The sequence below is a fragment of the Neovison vison genome, chromosome 3, assembly GCF_020171115.1.
Source record: "Neovison vison isolate M4711 chromosome 3, ASM_NN_V1, whole genome shotgun sequence".
NCBI classification, from domain to species: Eukaryota; Metazoa; Chordata; class Mammalia; order Carnivora; family Mustelidae; genus Neogale; species Neogale vison.
The window spans coordinates 197,111,981-197,125,999 of record NC_058093.1 but is presented as its reverse complement, the minus strand read 5'-3'; the positions used below and the strand labels follow the sequence as shown (position 1 = coordinate 197,125,999).

At 37.4% G+C, this 14,019-nt stretch overlaps 1 protein-coding gene across 4 annotated transcripts in view; it reads right to left on the bottom strand.

Annotated features, from left to right (window-relative positions):
- The window catches only part of KNTC1 (kinetochore associated 1), a 78,946-nt gene that overhangs the window by 63,260 nt on the left and 1,667 nt on the right, over positions 1-14,019 (bottom strand). For 3 of the 4 annotated variants that reach the window (XM_044243442.1, XM_044243441.1, XM_044243445.1), the window contains exons 2-12: positions 12,830-13,009; positions 6,956-7,097; positions 5,916-6,031; positions 5,491-5,569; positions 4,593-4,670; positions 3,666-3,700; positions 3,160-3,270; positions 1,592-1,685; positions 1,177-1,229; positions 842-957; positions 454-508 (exon numbers count right to left, since the gene is read on the bottom strand). In XM_044243442.1, coding sequence (XP_044099377.1) covers positions 454-508; positions 842-957; positions 1,177-1,229; positions 1,592-1,685; positions 3,160-3,270; positions 3,666-3,700; positions 4,593-4,670; positions 5,491-5,569; positions 5,916-6,031; positions 6,956-7,097; positions 12,830-12,958 — 1,008 coding nt within the window. In that variant the 5' untranslated portion in view covers positions 12,959-13,009. The remainder of the gene's footprint in view (positions 1-453; positions 509-841; positions 958-1,176; positions 1,230-1,591; positions 1,686-3,159; positions 3,271-3,665; positions 3,701-4,592; positions 4,671-5,490; positions 5,570-5,915; positions 6,032-6,955; positions 7,098-12,829; positions 13,010-14,019) is intronic. The other variant, XM_044243443.1, reaches the window with a different exon arrangement.

Here is a 14,019-nt window from a genome sequence, read left to right as displayed (position 1 = left end):
ATTCTAATGAACATTTTCTTGTGGATATTTTTAATTCTGCAATGTTCCACTTAAATGGGAAGTGGAGACTTACAGCCATTTTTTTAAAAAAAGATTTTATTTATTTACTTATTTATTGGGGGGGGGTGGAGAGAGAGAGTCCGTGCACATGAGTGGGGGAGGAGCAGAGAGACAGGGACAAGCAGATTCTGCGCTGAGTGCAGGGCTCAATCTCACAACCCTGGATCATGACCAGAGGCTGCCTGCCTCTCTGCCTACCTGTGTTCTCTCTCTCTCTTTGTCAAATAAATGAAATCTTTAAAAAAAAAGAACTCTGCAGGATTATTTCTGATTTGTCAAGTGTGTGTCAACAAAGAATTAAAATGCTATGGGTCCTACTTAACCACTTCCATATTAGTTAATGCTATTTCTAACACATAATGTGGACAAATGTGAAATAGAATTTTCTAATACCTTCTTATCAGTAGTAGTTGTCAGAGCTACTAATTTGAGATTTGTAATCCCTTGCCTGAAAGAGAAAAGAAGGTTTAAGTGAACCAAATAAGCTCTGCCAATTGCTAGATATAGGCTAAGTCAAAGGAATATTCGAATAGGTTAAAACTGATTCCTAAGAGGACATTGGACCTAGTTTCTTCATGCTCATGGTCCAGACTGATACCCTTTCTAACATAACCACCTGCAGGTTTGTAATGCCCATATGTTTTCAAGGCATTGGGCTAACAATGGAATGGTCCTTACCCTGTCAGTCTGTCCAGAGGGTTAGGTAGAATGTAATACATAATGAATGATTAAGAAACCTGGTTATAACAGAAGGGAAATCCCTACTAGTGTCATAATGTACCACGTGACTGATGAGGGAGAATCTGCTTCTGTGGTAAGAAGAAAGTCTTCAATGTGAAGAGAAGGCCAGTTCCATACAGGAGTCAGTGTGTAAATGTCCCAGACGCTCAGCACATTCTGCAAAAAGAGACATTTCAAGGACATATCGTCTTAATGACATTTCAAGGTTTTACACTGCAGGATCTCTCTTTTGATACGTGTACTGAAATAAAGCACAGCACACCAGATAGTAATCCACCCCAGCTCAAGTCCTTGTCTTTGTTAAGTTTGACAAATTTGTTTTACTCAACATAATACCAAATGAAAAAATTTGAAGGAGAAATATCAGAAACATACATCAGTATCAAGAACAAAAAGTAGATTGTCTATCAACTGGAACTTCTTTGCACCTACAAAAGAGAAAGCAAGGTGTGTAAAGATTACATCTTTGTGTTATGGATAGCCATGCTTAAATAATAAACTACCATTGTTTACAGAAAGGCAGAACTACTACCCTTAAAGGAGAAGCTCCCATTCTCATATTCCTGCCTCTGTGTATTTTTAGATGACCACTAAAATGGAAAACCTCCCAAAATGAAGAGTAAACACTGCAACAGGTCAAGAACAATCATGTGTGTGGACAATTACCACACTAAGCTGGCTTGTTTCAGAGCAGTAAAGTAAAATGGCCCATTTGCCAGACTTAGCATACTGACATGAAAATTAAAACTCACTCAGAATGATCCCAACTAGATTCAATAACTTACTTTACCTCTGATAATCTCTGAATCAATAACATTCTTAACTGTCATTCCTTCTTTTGACGAGTCTGGTTCCCATCTTGAGAATGCACAATTACCGGTTCCCTACAGAGATGGAACACCACATCAACTGCAAATTTGGTTCTTAGATCTGAAGTCTCCTCGAAATAGAAACACCCAAGTTGTACACGTTACTAATTTCAAAATATACTTATGTATTCAAAATATACTTATGTATTCAAGCCCAACAAGCTTTTATCTTCCAGTTCCTCTCTTAGTCTGTTTTCAACAGAACAGAATAGAAAGAACAGCCAACTTGGCTGTTTGTTATCACATGAATTTTTAATAAGGAGCGGGCACATTCACGCAAATCGCTCCAAAGACATGAGGTAAACTCTAAGACCTTCTCCAGCTGGATGAGATCTAGTTTTTGGTTAAGTATTTTCATTAAAGTAACCACAGACTTTTGATAAAAAATTCAAAAATATTAATTTTAAATCATTTGAAACCCTAATGAAATACTGAACTGGATAGAGAAATGTGACTGCTTCTTTTTTTTTTTTAAGATTTTAATTATTTATTTGACAGAAAGAGATCACAAGTAGGCAAAGAGGGGGAAGCAGGCTCCCCGCTGAGCAGAGAGCCCAATGCAGGGCTCGATCCCAGAACCCTGAGATCATGACCTGAGCCGAAGGCAGAGGCTTAACTCTCTGAGTCACCCAGGCACCCCAATGTGACTGCTTCTTAATATAAAATACAAACCTGGCCGGTAAAAAAGTGTTACAAATGCCATAATCCTATTGAATTGTTGCTTATTCCTTGAATATAATTAGAATACACTCCTTGAATATAATTTGACTTTTTTGTTTTGGCCTAGATTCATAATTGAAAGGAATGCTAAATTTCAGATAGAAATTAGTGAAAATAAAGAGGCACTATGTTTTCCAATATAGAAACTTAGGTGTTCTTTTTTTTTTTTTTTTTAAGATTTTATTTATTTATTTCACAGAGAGAGATCACAAGTAGGCAGAGAGGCAGGCAGAGAGAGAGAGAGAGAGGGAAGCAGGCTCCCTGCTGAGCAGAGAGCCCGATGCGGGACTCGATCCACGGACCCTGAGATCATGACCTGAGCCGAAGGCAGCGGCTTAACCCACTGAGCCACCCAGGTGCCCCGAAACTTAGGTGTTCTTTTTTTTTTTTTTTTTTTTTTTTTTTAAATTTTTTTTTTTTTTTTTTAAGATTTTATTTTATTTATTTGAGAGAGAGAGACAGTGAGAGAGAGCATGAGCGAGGAGAAGGTCAGAGGGAGAAGCAGACTCCCCATGAGCTGGGAGCCTGATGTGGGACTCGATCCCGGACTCCAGGATCACGCCCTGAGCCAGAGGCAGTCGTTTAACCAACTGCGCCACCCAGGCGTCCCAACTTAGGTGTTCTTATTGAGTTAATTTTACAACCTTAATTTTACAATTTCTCTGTTTCTGTTACACATTATGAATTAAATTGTAATTGAACCCAAACTATATGCTAATGAAGAAACACTTCTGAAGCAAAAAAAATTAAATTTTATAGAAAGAATTACCCCAATTATCACGGTAATTTCACTTGCTAAATCTCCAGCCACAAGGTTGAGACAACCAAGAGTATGATAATTTTCCGTGGAAATGAAACCAGACTTGATTTGTCCTTGTAACTGCAAAATTAAAAAAATAAGAATGTCATATATTCCACAGTCCAAATTCCTTAGAAAGGTTGATAAAAACGAGTTTAAATCAATCTGTTATAAATGCATTTTTATTTTTAACTGCATTTTTTTTCTTTTAATTATTTTATTTTTAAATAATCTCTACACCCAACATGGGGCTCAAACTCAAAACCCTGAGGTCGAGTCACATGCTCCAATGAAAGAGTCCGCCCTATAAATGCATTTTTCAAGGGCAATGTTGTTTTTTTTAAAACGGTAATGTTATTAAAATGTTATATCACCCTAATACCCAAAATATCAACCTTAGATAATATCCAGAAACACTCTCCTAAATTAACATTAAATGTAAGTTTCAAGAGGACAATGTGGTTTTCTTTTCTTACCTTTTTTGCCGTATTGAAGTCTACATTCTCAATCGCTGCGTGAAAGGAGAGAACAGACTAAAGTTATAGTATTAACCTATAAAATATATGCAAATCACCTTTGTGTGTCAAGATGAGATTAAATACACTATTCCTCTAGTGAGAAGCACTGATGACTTTTCAGTTTTGCCCTTGACCACAGATACCAACTGTGACAACATGTCATAGTCAGGGTACCCACCAGGCTGCCTCTTAGTCCCTGGCATGCCTCTGCATACTTTCCCTTACCATGCTTCTCCCTCCTACAAGGGTCTTCTCTCTGCTCCAGCTCTCCTATCCAAGCTCTGAAGTCCTACGTGTAAAGTCTTCATCACTTTGCACACCATTTTGGAAGAGCACTTTTATTTGTCTGTTTCCTTCATTAAACTATGAAGAACTAGGTCTTGTGGCATCCCCAGGACTTTGTACAATCTTGGCACAAAGACTACGAAAAAATATTTGTTGAACACATGCCTGAACCGATTCTCCAAACTCTCCCAGCTCAGAGGCATGTATGGTCCACCCACTTAGCACATACTATGGATTCCTGTCTGAATTGTTAATGTGTTTATACAGTCAATTCAGCTTCCAGGTTGGTTCATTCCATCAAAAAGCATGTATCACTATGCTAGTGTGCGTCTTGTCTCCCTGACTAAGCTATAAACTCCTTGAAGGCTGTGCTCGCTTCGGCAGCACATATATTAAACTCCTTGAAGGCTGTAAACAATCTTCAGATTCTGTTGTAGCCCCAATAGTAATATATGAATACTTAAAAGTATATCTGGTTTTATAGAATCTAATTAAACTAAAATAATATTCTAACAGAGAATATTTAAAATTTTACCCAAAAAACTAGTGAGAAATATTGCGACAAATCAATAATAATAATTTAAAAAATCCATTACTTACCTTGCTGAATTTTTGCAAGTTGAAGGTTTTTGATACAAAAAAATCCACTGTTTGTAAGCAGTAGCATATAATAGGTACCTATTGAAATAAAATCAAGCCAGTTTCTCTAACAGGTGCATGAATATAAAATTGAAGTGTCTGGGGCACCTAGGTGGTGCAGTCAGTTAAGCGACCAGTTAAATACCAACTTTTGGTTTCAGTTCAGGTCATGATCCCAGGGTCATGAGATCGAGCCCTGCACTGGGCTCCCTGCTCAGTGTGGAGTCTGCTTGAGACTCTCTCTCCCTCTTTGTCTCCACCCGTCCCCACTCCTGTGAGAACCCTCTCTCAAATAAATAAGTAAATAAAATTTAAGTGTTTGGACCTATGTTAAAAATGTGTCAATTTACTCATTATTAAATTCTAATCATCAAATAATAAGGGAATGATACAAATAAAGCTTATTTAGAAAAAGTTATTTGCAAAAATAATGCTTGCTAACTTCTTTGAAACTTTTATAAATCAAACTTCACTTGCCAGGAAAAAAAAAAATCACAGATATAATGAAATAAATTAAGGTCCAGTTAACATTTGTTGAAATAAAAATATGATAAACACGCTGAAACCTACAAAAACATTTTAAAAGAATATAACATCTCCTTGGTAATCTATAGAACTCTCAAAACTATAAAATTGAATTTAGAATATTATATTCAGGGAAAGTACATCTAAACCCCTGAAAAGAGCTAAAGTATAAAAACTTATTTCTTATCATAATGTTATTCGAACCTCTAGAAAATTTAACATTGAAGAGGAGGTATAAAAATGAACTGTAGTTAATAAATTATTAGATTTGTAGTTAATCTGATTTTTTTATTGGGATATTGAAAGGATATTGAAAAAAAATTTAAAAACTTACCTTCACTTGAACCATCTTTCTCAATAACAAGATTCCGGTAAGTACACTGATTTTCATCATTAGCTTTCCGAACAAAAGCCTAATTGCAAATTCGTTTCAAATGGTAAGATTAAACCCAGAAAAATCCAATCAAGAATTATGTTCTTTAAAGCCTAGTATTATCAATAATTCTGCCTATAATCCAAACAATTTAGTTTTAAAACAGTAAACTATTTTGGACAAGCATACTAGGAATATATTCAAAGCTTAATTTTTCAGTATTTCATTTACTTCATATATTTTTAAGGTATGATTCTTAAATTTAATGTGAGAATATTATTCTTTTAATTAAAAACATATTAAGTAATGGTTTGTGACAGTTTTAGTTGTCTAAGAGGTAATTTTAAATTTAGGTGACAAAAATGAAAAACATAACAGGGTCTTACATTAGTGAGTAATGTTTGCTTTGATGTTACATGAATAAGATGTAAGTTGCCACTTCTCTCTCCAACCAAAAGAAACTTTCCTTCTTGACAGAGGCCAACTACATCCACTTCAGTATCTGAAAATTTCAAATCAAAGTTACTAGCTTCCATTGAAAATACTTAATTTCAATATAAAAAAGTGCAAGTTTTATCATTAAAAGTCAACTATTCGGGACTCCTGGGTGGCTCAGTGGGTTAAGCCTCTTCCTTCGGCGCAGGTCATGATCTCAGGGTCCTAGGATTGAGCCCCACATTGGGCTCTCTGCTCAGCAGGGAGCCTGTTTCCCCCTCTCTCTCTGCCTGCTTCTCTGCCTGCTTGTATCTCTCTCCCTCTGTCAAATAAATAAAATAAAATCTTAAAAAAAAAAAGTCAGCTATCCAAGCTTCTCTTAAGTATGTCCAAAACAGTGGTGATTTAAATATAAAAGCATGAGGGGCAACTCGGTGGCTCAGTGGGTTAAGCCTCTTCCTTCGGTTCCGGTCATGATCCCAGGGTCCTGGGATCCAGCCCCACATCAGGCTCTCTGCTCACCAGGGAGCCTGCTTCCCCCACTCCCTCTCTCTGCCTGCTTCTCTGCTACTCGTGATCTCTGTCTCTCTCTGTCAGTAGATTGGGCAGCTGCATTCAGCTCGGGTTGTGATCCCAGGGTCCTGGGATCAAGCCCCATGTCGGAGCCCCATGTCAGGCTCCCTGCTTGGTGGGGAGTTGCTTCTCCCTCTCCCTCTGCCTGCTGCTCTGCCTGCTTGTACTCTTTCTCTGTCAAATAAATAAATAAAATCTTTTAAAACTTAAATTTTTTTTTTAATTTTAAAAAATTAAAATAATTAAAAATTTTTTTTTAATTTTTGAAATTTTTTTCTAAAAAACTTTAGATTAATTTTTTGAAATTCATTCAATTTCAAGTCTTAGAAATAACAGAGTAAAGAAAAGGCAATGAGGTATAAATCGGTAGCAAGCTATACCTGTTTCCAGTTTATTTGCTGTATTGCCTTAGACTTACCAAATTCCAGATGCAGCTGAAGCAGTCTGCAAACATGGTCAAGCAGGAATACCGACTGGTCCACCACAATAATAAACCCGCTACTTAAGCTGTACGCTTGTATCTTTGGATTTAACGAGGCCTGTGGGAGGGAAAAGCAGGACTAAAATAAAACATTCTTATGCACGTTTAACAATACTTACCAAGAACATCATCATAGTCCCAAGTACCCGCATTAAAAGTTAACTTTTTTCTTTAGTCTATTTATCTCTAATTAGTCAAGCTTTTCTTTCTATGGTATATCGTGAATCCATTCAGAGTCCCAAATGGGGAAACATTCCAAGATTGCTAGGAAAGGGCAAGCGATTCTCATGGGCAAGTCTTTGTTTCCTGGGGGTGGATCTTACGCCTGTAGGAGCAGGCAGGCATCAAGTTGAATGAATGAGCCAAGACTGGCACAAAGTCTCAGTGTCTGAGATATGATTGGGGCCTGGGGTGCGAGGAGGTGGGGGAGGGTGTGCTGTGAACTGGAGGGCTCACACCCCCTCTACAGAAAAGGGAACAGAAACAGATTAAAGGCGGGTAGAGATGTAACATCGGCATGGCCACAACCAATTTACCTAGAAAACTGGATCTTTATGTGAAATGTTCTGAGTTTTAAATATTTGCAGCTGAGTCAACATTTTAAAAAATATTATGCAAGCCAATCATGAGTCTCTAATTTTCAGCTTCCAGTAATTACAGCTTTGCATGCAAATGTGTCCTTTTTTTTTTTTTTAATTTTATTTATTCATTTGACAGAGAGAGAGAGGACAAGTAGGGGGAGCAGCGGACAGAGGGAGAGGGAGAAGCAGTCTCCCGCTGCACAAGGAGCTGACAAGGGGCTCAATCCCAGGACCCTGGGATCATGACCTGAGCTAAAGGCAGCCACTTAATTGACTGAGCCACGCAGAAGCCCCAGAAATGTATCCTGAAGCAGTTGGACACTTTAGTGGTTGACAATGCTGAGTAATGCTGGGGAAGTACCTCAACAGACTCTCCTGAAAAACAGGAATAATAGTTATGAATTCATGTAAAGGCTTAGAAGATAGCCCTGCATATAATATATGCTCAATAAATGTTAACTATTCTTATTATTCCCCCACTAAGTTTTAATCCAATCACTTCATTTTGTGCTTGTTTCAATAGTCACCCTCTCCAGGGGCAATTCTTGAAAATGCCACCACATTGTGATATTTATTTATTTATTTATTTTTTAGAGATTTTATTTATTTATTTGACAGACAGAGATCACAAGCAGGTAGAGAGGCAGGCAGAGAGAGAGAGAGGAGGAGGAAGCAGGCTCCCTGCTGAGCAGAGAGCCCAGTGTAGGACTCGATCCCAGGACCCTGAGATCATGACCGATCCGAGCTGAAGGCAGAGGCTTAACCCTCTGAGCCACCCAGGCGCCCCACATTGTGATATTTTAAATCCAACCTCCTTGATGACAAAATGTGAAGCATCTGGGGGCCTGGGTGGCTCAGTGGGTTAAGCCTCTGCCTTCCGCTCAGGTTGTTATCTCAGGGTTCTGGGATCGAGCCCCACATTGGGCTCTCTGCTCAGCGGGGATCCTGCTTCCTCTCTTCTCCCTGCCTGACTCTCTGCCTGCTTGTGATCTCTCTTTCTCTCTGTCAAATGAATAAATAAAATCTTTAAAAAAAAATTTAAAAAGGATGCAAAGCATCATTTCTTATGCTTATTTGTCGTCTATCTTCTTTGGGGAGGTGTGTGTTAGGGTCTTTGGCCCTTTTTTAACCAAGTTATTTGTCTTTTTATAATTAAGTTGGAAGTTCTTTGTAATGTTTGGATACATGTTCCTTGTCAGATAACTATAAATACATCCTTCCATCTTGTGAGTTGTCTTTTTACTTTTTGGACTGTGCCCTTGGAAACACAGCTTTCAATTCTGATGAAGTCCAATTTATCTATTTTTTTTCTCTTGTCACTTGTGCTTTTGACATCACATGTAAGAAGGCTTTGCCTGGGGGTGACTAGGTGGCTCCGTGGGTTAAGCATCTGCCTTTGGCTCAGGTCATGATGCCGCGGTCCTGGGATTGAGCCCCGCATCCGACTCTCTGCTTAGCAGGGAGCCTACTTCCCCATCTCTCTCTGCCTACTTGTCTGTCAAATAAATAAATAAAATCTTAAAAAAAAAAAAAAAAAAAAAAGCTTTGCCTGATCCAAGGTCACAAAGATTAGTTTGGATTATGTATTTAATTTTCAAATTCCATTTGTTCGTTGCTGGCACACAGGAAAGCAGCTGGCTTTTGCATATTAACCTTATATCCTGCAACACTGCTCTAAGTATTTTAGTTTCAGGTGTTTTTTGTCAACCATTTCAGATTTTCTGCGTAGACAATCAAGCCATGTGCAAGGTTTTATTTCTTTCTTCTCAGTCTGTATGCATCTTATTTCCTTTTCTTGTCTTATTGAATTAGCTGGGACTTCCAGTATGATGTTGAAAAGAAGTAGTGAGAGGGATATCTTTGCCTTGTTCTGATTTTATTGGGAAAGTTTCTAGTTTCTTCCCAGTAAGTATAATGTTAGGTATAGGTTTTTCTTTATCAAATGGAGTAAGCTTCCTTCTATTCCTAGTTTACTGAGAGTTTTTATCATGATTGTTAGATTTTTTCAAATGCTTTTTTTGCATCTATTTATAAGATTATGTGATTTTCTTTAATCTCTTGATATAAAGGAATACATTGATTTTTTTCCAGTTTTATTGAGATATAATTTGCAAATAACATTGTGTAAGTTTAAGGTGTAAAATGTGGTAATTTAATATACATATATATTGTGAAATGATTACCATAATAAGGTTAGTTAATACATTCCTCACCTAAACATTAACTGATTTTCAAATGTTTAAGCAATCTTGCATACCTGGGATAAACCCTACTTGGTTGTAACATATAACTCTTTTTATATATAGGATTCAATTTAATAATATTTTGTTGAGGATTTTTGCATTTCTGTTCATGAAAAATCTTGGCCTATAGTTTTCTTATAATGTCTTCACCTGGTTTGGGTATGATAGTAATGCTGGGCTTATAGAATGAGTTAGGAAGTATTCCCTCTGCTTCTATCTTCTGAAAGAGATTGTAGAAAATTGTTATAATTTCTTCCCTAAATGTTTGGTAGAATTCACCAGTGAACCCATCTGAGACTGGTTCTTTCTGTTTTGGAAGGTTATTAATTACTGATACAATCAATTTCTTTGAAAGATAGAGGCCTATTCAGATTGCCTATTTCTTCTTGTATGAGCTGTGGAAGATTATATCTTTCAAGGACATGGTCCATTTCATTAGGTTACCAAATTTGTGGGCATAGAGCTGCTATTAGTATTTCTTTTTTTTTTTTTAAAGATTTTTATTTATTTTATTTGACAGAGAGAGATCACAAGTAGGCAGAGAGGCAGGCAGAGAGAGAGAGAGAGGAGGAAGCAGGCTCCCTGCTGAGCAGAGAGCCTGATGCGGGACTCGATCCCAGGACCCCGAGATCATGACCCGAGCCGAAGGCAGCGGCTCAACCCACTGAGCCACCCAGGTGCCCTGCTATTAGTATTTCTTGATTATCCATCCTTTTAATGTCCATAGGGTCTGTAGTAATGTCCCCTCTTTCATTTCTGATATTAGTAATTTGTGTTCTCTCTCTTTTCTTACTTAGCCTGGCTAGAGATTTACAGATGTTATTGATCTTTTCAAAGAAACTCTTGGTTTCATTGATTTTCTCTACTAATTTCCTGTTTTCAATTTCATTGTTTTCTGTTCTCTTACTCTTTTTTCTATTTACTGTGGATTTCATTTGCCCATACTTTTCTGGTTTCCTAAACAAAAAACTTACATTATTGATTTTAGATCTTTCTTCTTTTCTAATTTATACATTCAATGTTATAAATTTTCCAAGAAGCACTGCTTTTGCTGCACTTCACAAATTTTGATAACTTATGTTTCCATTTTCCCTTTTTCTTAAGGACCAAGTTAGGTGCTAATTTTTTTATGAAATGCTCCTTAAATTGTCCCCACCCACAACATACTCTCCTCCTGAAATCCTTTTTTTTTTTTTTTTAAGATTTTATTTATTTATTTGACAGACAGAGATCACAAGTAGGCAAAGAGGCAGGCATAGAGAGAGAGGGGTAAGCAGGCTCCCCGCTGAGCAGAGAGCCCAATGCGGGGCTCGATCCCAGGACCCCGAGATCATGATCCAAGCTGAAGGCAGAGGCTTAACCCACTGAGCCACCCAGGCACCCCTTCTCCTGAATTCCTACTGCATTTACTGTCTGCATCATTCATTTGCTATTTAGCATATACTGACTTGCGCAACTAAGTAGTTTTTATTGCTGCTGTCCTGTCTGCTTTACTTTCAGGAAAGATATTAAAAATATGGCATAATAGGTTACTTTATATTCTAAGAGCTTAGTATATGGTTTTGAACATAGCATTTGCTATGAGTGACAAGTGATACTTCAAGCTAATAACAGATAGAATTTTAGTTCCTAGCTGTATTTGAAACTAGGTACACACATACTATTTTTCAACAGGAGTCCTCAGAGCTCAAGGGAGGCATGGGCTACTCCATATTTTGAGGATCCTGATAATGCTAAAAATAGCCACTTTCTTATTACAGAACTCCTAGTATACTTTAAATTAAAATTTTTGCTTTTAACAAATAACAATTTAATACCAAAGAAAATAATGTATTTGTTTTACTCATAATGAACATTTACAAATTCTGTGATTCACAGTCTACTAAAGGCAGTATAGTTCAACAATAGGATGCACGCTGTGTAAAGCATGGTCTATTTTTTTAAAATCCTATCAGCCAGTTTCTCTGAATACATAAAAACCTCACTTGAAAAAAAAGCCAAAAAGCCTACATTTGAGGTCCTTTATGAATAAGGTCCCCAAGAGAGGCCCTTCCTTTCAAGCCCTAGAAGATATAATCTTATTTATAATAGTTTTTTCTTCTTTTCATTTAAATCCTTTTTCTTAGAGGATTAAATATTATATTGACTTACTAAGAGAAATGAAAGGATCGTGGGCTATAATACTGTGAATACAAGTCAGATGACTTTCTTTACAAAAAAAAACCCTTTGTTTACAAAAATTATTTTATCAGATGCAAATTACTGAAAATGAAAATGTAAGATAAAAAACTAACTGTAATATCTTCTACAGGATGCCAAAAATAAGGTTTCAAGCCTGGACTAAGAACAGTAGAAATATTGTTAAAAGAAGAAAATTAGGGGCCTCTGGGTGACCCAGTGGGTTAAAGCCTCTGCCTTCGGCTCAGGTCATGATCCCAGGGTACTGGGATCAAGCCCCGCATCGGCGTCTCTGCTTAGCAGGGAACCTGCTTCCTCCTCTTGCTCTGCCTGCCTCTGCCCACTTGTGATCTCTGTCAAATAAATAAATAAAATTTTTAAAAAACAAAAAAGAGAAGAAAATTATTATGTGTAAAGAAATCCATGGAAAGGATAAATGTCAACCTCAGCAGAATGCTTAACTCAGAGGTGGAGTATAGGGGGAGCTTGGGATTGGGAAGGGACCCCAGGGCCTTCAAACCTATTGGTAATGTTTTATTTCCTGAGCTTGTGGTGGGTATTCTTTCTCTTTATTTACATTCTATTTGTCCCAATGTCAAGAAGAGCTATGAAATGTTCAGTTTTGGAAATAGTGATCTAAGACAATGAAGGGAGAATTCAGATGGAAATTTCCAGTAATCTGAGACTGAACTTTGATTCCCTGAGAAATGCTATATCCATTTATAGAACATTTACCATGTGACTACTGGGCTTACTAAGCACTCAGCAAAAGTGTTATAAATAAAAACAGTCAGCATCATAATCAGTACCTTTTCAGAGGAGATCTTTGCTAGCAAATCAACTTGATATAAAGCAGTTCCGTGTTCTTTTCTTGAACCAACACTTAGGTACCCGCTTCCAGTATCATCACTCGTCAACAGTTCAATATCATTCCACATGTTTCTGAGATTATCTTCCTGAGTCAGGAACCACTGCTTTCCCTGTGACAACTTGTAAAATTAGAGAACAGATAAGTAAATACACACACACCCACACCAATCAATGAAGACCTTTCTGTGTTATTTCTGTAGTCACTAGATACTTCAGACCAGTAAGATAGATGAACTAGAGCTATGATTATCATCAGAGAACAATATAGTCATCTAGGGGCACCTGGGTGGCTCAGTGGGTTAAGCCTCTGCCTTTGGCTCAGGTCATGATCTCAGGGACCTGGGATCTAGCCCCAAATCAGGCTCTCTGCTTAGCAGGGAGCCTGCTTCCCCCCCACACCTGCCTGCCTCTCTGACTACTTGTAATCTCTGTCAAATAAATAAATAAAATCTTTAAAAAATATATATATATATATATATATATATATCTGTATCTGTCTAGGATCAGACAAATTTGATCTCACCAATGTATCCTAGAGCTTCTAGTATGTTGTGTGCCTAGCTTAAACTTATAACTTGGGGCGCCTGGTGGCTCAGTGGATTAAGCCGCTGCCTTCGGCTCAGGTCATGATCTCAGGGTCCTGGGATCGAGTCCCGCATTGGGCTCTCTGCTCGGCAGGGAGCCTGCTTCCTCCTCCTCTCTCTCTCTCTGCCTGCCTCTCTGCCTACTTGTGATCTCTCTCTGTCAAATAAATAAATAAAATCTTAAAAAAAAAAACAAAAAACTTATAACTTAAACTTATAACAAGTTTTCATTTGAAATAAGCCTTTTAGCAGTATAGCAATAAATAGCAGGAGACCTAAAGTCAGACTGAGAAGATATCTGAGGATGGTTAAGGTTCCAAAGAAACTTTTTAAAAAGTCAATTAATGTTTCCAGTATTATAACAATAAATGAAAATGCTAAGGGGAAAGGGGAAAAATTGGATTAGGTTTCTGACTGAATCAAAGATTATACCTGTAACCTAGGAGAGTCACTTGAACATCTCATCAGCCGAGACTTATGTAACTCATTTTGTGTGCTGTGAGTTGGAATAGAATACGAAGATGAAAAATAATCCCTGATCAGTC